The sequence below is a fragment of the Chrysochloris asiatica genome, unplaced genomic scaffold (genome assembly GCF_000296735.1).
Source record: "Chrysochloris asiatica unplaced genomic scaffold, ChrAsi1.0 scaffold00004, whole genome shotgun sequence".
Lineage (NCBI taxonomy): Eukaryota > Metazoa > Chordata > Mammalia > Afrosoricida > Chrysochloridae > Chrysochloris > Chrysochloris asiatica.
The window spans coordinates 31,316,660-31,323,229 of NW_006408522.1; the positions used below are offsets into that span (position 1 = coordinate 31,316,660).

Consider the following 6,570-nt stretch of genomic DNA (forward strand, 5'->3'; position numbering starts at 1 on the left):
AGCAAGCAAGGTTGTATCATCTGCATATCGCAGGTTGTTAAAGAGTCTTCCTCCAATCCTGATGCCATGTTTTTCTTCATAGAACCCAGCTTCTCGGATTATTTGCTCAGCATACAGGCTGAATACATATGGGGACCTATGAGGGAGCTTCCAAAAGTTCATGGCAATGAGAATGCTAATAGGAGCTTTAGGATACAACTAAGGAAATCTCAATTTGACTAGCTTTGATCCTGGTGTGGCGCTGTGGGTTAATGACCTGAACTGCAGGAACGGTTTAAACTGCAAGGTTGGCAAATCAAGCTCACCAGCTGCTCTTTAGAAACCCTATACAGGGTCACCATGAGTTGGAACCAACTCAACAGCACTTAACAACAACAATGAACAACAAAGAAACCATTTTATCTCACATTGACAAGTATCCATATTCTACTCTGTTATTTTCAGCTCCTCAGTTATTTGGTAGCTAAGTCTCCCAGCACCCAGCTACCTCCTTTTCAGGACCTGCATGCAGAAGCAACAATGGCTGGCAGAAGAAAAGGCTATCTCTTCAAGCGTGACTCTTTTGAAGAATTGTTGTTGTTGTTAAGTGCCATTGAGTCAATCAATTCTGACCCATAGCGACCTTTTTTCCAACCTGCGGTTGCCTTGGCAGGGCCAGGCCAAATGATTTCAAGCTGGATGGACCCCTACTGTACAGGGTTTCCAAGGAGCAGATGGTAGGTTTGAACTGCGGATCTTGTGGTTAGTGGTACAGTGCTATCCTACGGTGCCACACCAGGACTCCAATTTCATTGTTGTTAAATGTCTGTGAGTCACTTATGACTCAGAGCGACCCTGTATAGGGTTTCTGAGTTACAGATGATAGATATGAACTGCCAACCTTGTGGTTCACAGGCCAGTGCTGATCCTATGGTGCCAATTGCTGTTGTTGTTATGTGCGTGGAGTCGGTTCCGACTCATAGTGACCCCGTGCACAGGGTTTCCAAGGCTGTAAATCTTTATGGGAGCAGAAAGCCTCATCTTTCTTCTGCGGAACATCTGGTAGTTTCAAACTGCTGACATTGCGGTTCACAGTCCAATTCATAACCACTACGCTACCAGAGCTCCTTATGGTGCCAATTAGGATGCCCTAAAAAGATCCAATTAAAACAGTGGCTTCTAAGGGGGTCTGCTGGGCCAGTTTAACTCAAAGCAGAGAGATAAGCTCAGAAGGTTATGGCAACCGTTTTTTAGGATTCCAATGGGATCCTAAATCTTGATAGATTTTCTCAAAGCACAAAGGATGGTCACAGGGGCTTATTATGAAAATGCAAAACAGCATTGGTGAGAAAAAGGCCAGGAAAACTGTGCTAAAATTTTTTTTCCCATCACAACAATGCACTTGCTCATTCTTTCAGGGTAGCAAGAGCTGTCCTATGAGAATCTTTTTCTGAAATCTTACCCCATCCACTGTACAGTACTGATCATGCCCCTTTAGACTTCTTTTTGTTCCCAAAAGTCAAAGAACATTTCAAGGAAAACAAAATTTGAGTTTGAGTTGGCCAACACTACTGTTTTGATGTGGCATAGATTAAAGAGTACAGAATTCTTCTTAGAAGGATTAGAGCAATAGAAACCTTCAAAAATATGTAGGCCTAGATGGAGGATATGTCCAGAAACAGTAGCTTCACATTTTTATCTTTTTATTTAATAGAGATTTCTAAGATTTTGTAGTAATCCTTTTTGACTCACCTCTGCTCTGCAAAATACTATTAGGTAGGTACTATGATTCTTATTTTACAGTTGATGAAATAGGCTCAATGGTTAAAAAATTTGCTCCAAATTCACAGCTGGAACTGAGCTACTAATTTACAACCTTCAAAGCTTTATGTGCTGTTTAATTACAATTTACTTCTCCAGATATTAAGAGAGTGACACCAATAAAAGAAACATTTTTGAAAGACAAAAATCACCTGGTCTGAGATGACTGTTTCCATTAAGCAGCTCAGAGCCTCCCCATTGACCTCAAGGACAGGCATTCATAAGCACCTCAAAAAAATGTTTTAACTAACTCAAAATACACAATTGGCAAATAAATAAGAAATAAAGATTTGTGAATCAGCTATGTAGAATATTAGTCAAATGCTTAAAAGTCAGTAAGATCTATAAGGTAGCATTGCCCAGACTGGTATGCTTTGCTACATTCTTCTGTGCCACAGTAACAGGTGGGCCATAAAAATAGTACTCTAAGCTCAAATAAACTGAGAGAAACTGGAATTGACTCAACAAAGTGGGTTTGAGCTCAACAAAATTAAACAGGTTTCTTTAATAAACGGTTTCTCTGAGTGTTTTTATGCTATCAGACACTGTGAACTCTAAAAGAAGAATATACTACTTAACAATTCCCTCTAAAAAAAAAAAAAGGTTTTCCTTTGTTCTTCAGACCATCTCTGAACATTTGCTGGAACTGTATTGTGTTTAACACCACTTTGAGAAATACTGCACTAATGGGGAGAGCAAATGTCCAAGAAGAGAGTCCACTATTAGGTGGGGGGAGGAAGGGAGAGAGGGAGGAAGGAAGGAAGAAAGGAAAGACGGAGGAAGGAAAGAAGGCAGGAGAAAGGGAGGAAGGAAGGAGGGAAGAATGGAAGAAAGAAACCCAACAAAGAAGATAGTGAAGAAGTTAGGTAGAGAATCTGGAGAGTTTAATACTAACAAAAGCAAGAAAGGAGGTAGTTTTCAAAAGGCTAGAGATAATCAATAGGATCAAACTACAGAGAGATTGACTAGATTGAGAATAGAAAATAGTTTTTGGATTTGACTAGGACTGCTACTTGTGAAAGGAGCTCTGGTAGCATAGTGGTACGAATTGGGCTGCGAACTGCAAGGTCAGCTGTTCGAAACTACCAGCTGTTCCGCAGGAGAAAGATGAGGAGTTCTGCTCCGGTAAAGATTTACAGCCTCGGAAACCCTGTACAGGATCACTGAGTCTGAACCGACTCCAAGGCACACAGCAGCAGCTACTTGTGACCTTCACCAGAATAGCTTCGGAAAAAAAGGATGGAAGACAACTGAAACAAAAAAAGACTAGAAATGTAATGAAAAAAAGAGGAAGTAGATGAAGCATTTATTTTGTTGCTTTTGTTAAGTGCCTTCAAGTCGTTTCTGACTCATAAAGACCCTGTGTGGGGTTTCCAAGGAGCGGCTAGTGAGTCTGAACCGCCGACCTTGAGGTTTAAATTTATAGACTACCAACAAATAGAGATTAGTAGTTAAAGTTTAAAAGAAATTAATTGATTGAGAAGCGTATGTAGAGGAATTTAAAAATTTTAAAACAGGTGACATTAAAAAACTGATAATCCAATGGATAGAAGAAATGCAATCCTGAATATGAATTACTAGAAAAGACATCTTTACCTTGAGATTAGAAAGATTTTGAATAGTAATGCCTAATCATTCAAGTATAAACACACACCAAACCCACTGCCATTGTATTGAATCGGACTTAAAGCAGACCAAGAGGTGAGAACAGAGCTGCCCACAGGGTTTCCAAGCCTGCCATCTTTACAGAGAACTCCTGGTATGGTGCTATAGGATAAGCACTGGACTGTGAAACACAAGGTTGACAGTTCAACTCTACCAGCTGCTCCTCAGAAACCCCTTACTGGGTTGTTATGAGTTGTAATCAACATGAGTGCACTTAACAACAACAAGCGATATGGAAGCAGACTACCACATCTTTCTCTCGTGAAGCTGTTGGTGGGTTAGAGTCACCAAATATGAAGATCTTATTTTAATACTCTAAAATTTCATGGATTTTTGCCTAAATACCCAGGAGGCCTGGTAAGACACTAGTATAAACACTGGACTGCTAACAGTGGCATTGATTCATTCAAGACCACCCTCAAAAACCCTATACAGGGTTCATTATGAGTCAGAACTGACTCAAGGACACACAGCAACCATCACCCAGAGTTTTACAGATTTCAGAGTTCACTGTGCAATGCACACAAATCTGCTGATCCTCTAGCCCTCTTAGAGGATGATTATAGAGAAGTACTTACCTCCGGAACACAATGTTGATAAAATGAGAAACAAGGTAAAAGCTGATGACAATTCTGATAGTAACATACACACACACACACACACACACACAAAGGTGAAGATTACCAAAGAACATCCACATTCCCACCCAGACATTTTCACTAGACACAGTAGCTGCAAGAGTTATAAACTACTAATAAACAAATCTCCAAATAGGCTGGTGAAAACAAAGGCCATTTTACTGGTCTGGTAACTTTTTAAACTTAAAACTCTGTATGGCTTTCTAGGTGCATAAAACATCAATTTACTAGTTCCCTACGAAAACAAGATTTCATTTTTATGAACAATAAAGGTACTGACATGAGATTCTATTACTTCGAAAATATTTCTTTGCCTAATTTTGTTACCAATTCAAATTGAGTATATAATTATGGATTAACTATGCCCAAGTCAAGTGTGGCTCATAAAAGGCTCCAGGGTTCCACATTTCTATCACAAAAAGGCAGTAACGTACACTTCTTTAATGACTTAATACATCTCCCTATGGATTTAAGAAGTCATCTTGCTTTAAAAATAAAGGGTGACCAACACAAACACCAGAATGCAGGCGACACTTTATTCTTTAAATAATGAAATTAATGTTGATTCGTGCGCACGGAATAAAGATGAAGCAACAATACCCACATTAAACCTGGCGGTCTCCAGGTTTGTGAGTTTCTGAACGTAAAGGGCCACATAGGCCAGAGATTATTACCACTGCCAGCTCAGCAGCTGAGCCTGGAGAAAAGCCGGCATCCACACACAGTCCACGCTTACAGCCAGTTTTGCCTGGTAGGGACGGGAGCATGAAGGAAAGGATGGTAGCAGAAACATGTGAGGAATCTGACAGAAACGGGGTTGTTAGGCAATAGGGATCCCTCTAGTGCTGCAATCCTGGAAAGGATAAGACAACCGTTGGTGGACACCCCCCCCCTTCCCGCCCCCTTCTTGGTCTGAAGGAAACTAGCGGATGGTGGGGGCTGAGGAAAAGGGCTAGTCCTTACCTTGTCATCCTCGCATCTCTTCCCCAGGCCCTCCCTGGCCTGCAGCCGGCTGCTGAGACGGCCGTAGTCGGCCTCCTTCTGGTCGATCTGTTTCTTGTGCGAGTCCACTAAGAGCAGGAGGTCCGAATTGCGTTTCTCCAGGCGTCCGCGGGCCACCTCAGTGCGCTGGACCTGGCCCTGCAGCTCCGCCACCTCCTCCTGAAGCAGGACGTGGCGGGAGGAGATGCTCCAGTAGTTGAAGGCTAGGATGGCGATCACCACCAGCAGCACCACCAACACGAGGGAGGGCAGGCGGCCAGCCCGCCGGTTGGCCCCGAACCCCACCATGGGGCCAAACTGGACTGTGCCCTGGGGCCTTGTCACCGACACCTGCGGGCAGAAGCTCAGGACCTCGGAGGCAGTGCTGCCCGGGGGACGCGGCCCCACGGCCGGCGAGAGGAGGAGGCTGGCTGACTTGCCCGGCTGCGAACCGGAGAAGGGGGCGGGGCCGAAAGCCGCAGGCCCCTCCCCGCCCCCCCTCCGCAAATCCGGCCCAAGAGCGTACTGGAGGCTTTGAACAAGACCTAGCAACCGCCGGCTGGAACCACAGGACCCAGATGCCCGCAACCCAGACCCAATACCTCAGGGTTGTGGGTGGAGAAGAGAGCCGGAAGAGGGAGGGATTGCCACTGGCCCCACCCACTGCTTGGGTCTCGGTCGCCTAGGGGGTCATTTCCTAGTTTCCGACGACGACCCTCCCTCTTCTCGCGAGAAAGTGTTTTTTTTTTTTTACTCGCCTCTTTCAACTTTATCTCGCGATGTTTATCGCTGTTGGGAAAGGTGATCGTTTAACTTTGGTGCTTCCTGTGCCTTTGGTACATGGGCTAGTCTTTTCGGGTGTTACCTGCACGATTCCCTCATCTGATATCTAGCATAATGTTAGTACTCTTGTTTTTGCCTTAGTGAGGGTTTTTGTATTGGAAGTCATTTGCAGCTGCGACCGCTTTGTAGAAGAAATAGCTGTGGAACGGAGGCCAGAAGGGGCAACTAGAAAGACTGTTCTTAGTTCAGTAGAAGGGTATTTTCTCGTTTCTCCTGACGAGTTGGGTGAGAATGAGACCATAACGTAGCGGTGCCCCAAACATAACAGAGAAAAGCCATGGAAACTAAGCTTTATAACTCAAAATGAGTGGGTCCAGCCTGGTTTCCATGGTTACCGCTTTTGCGAATGGTGAGCTCCTGTTTTAAACGCGCTGCTGCTGCTTTTGTCGAGCTGGGCTTCCAAAAGAAAAAGTCTAGATGCTGCCTTCAGTGAATGATAACTGATGTACTGTTGCTGTCGGCGAACATATTTGGATTAGAAATTTAAAAGAAAAGAATAAAACCTGCTCTGGCGTGCATTCCAACTCATAATGACTGTCTAGGACAAAGTAGTACTAACTTCTTACAGAAGCCTCATCTTTTTCCTGCATAGTGGTCCCGTGGGTTCAAACCACAGACTTTTTGGTTAGCAGCCAAGTGCTTT

At 43.8% G+C, this 6,570-nt stretch overlaps 1 protein-coding gene across 2 annotated transcripts in view; it reads right to left on the minus strand.

Moving 5' to 3' along the window:
- Nucleotides 1–5,462, minus strand: part of CASC4 (cancer susceptibility candidate 4) — a 132,907-nt gene extending 127,445 nt beyond the window's left edge. The window contains exon 1 of one of the 2 annotated variants that reach the window (XM_006831704.1): nucleotides 5,067–5,462. In XM_006831704.1, coding sequence (XP_006831767.1) covers nucleotides 5,067–5,393 — 327 coding nt within the window. In that variant the 5' untranslated portion in view covers nucleotides 5,394–5,462. The remainder of the gene's footprint in view (nucleotides 1–5,066) is intronic. The other variant, XM_006831703.1, reaches the window with a different exon arrangement.
- Nucleotides 5,463–6,570: the final 1,108 nt, after the last annotated feature.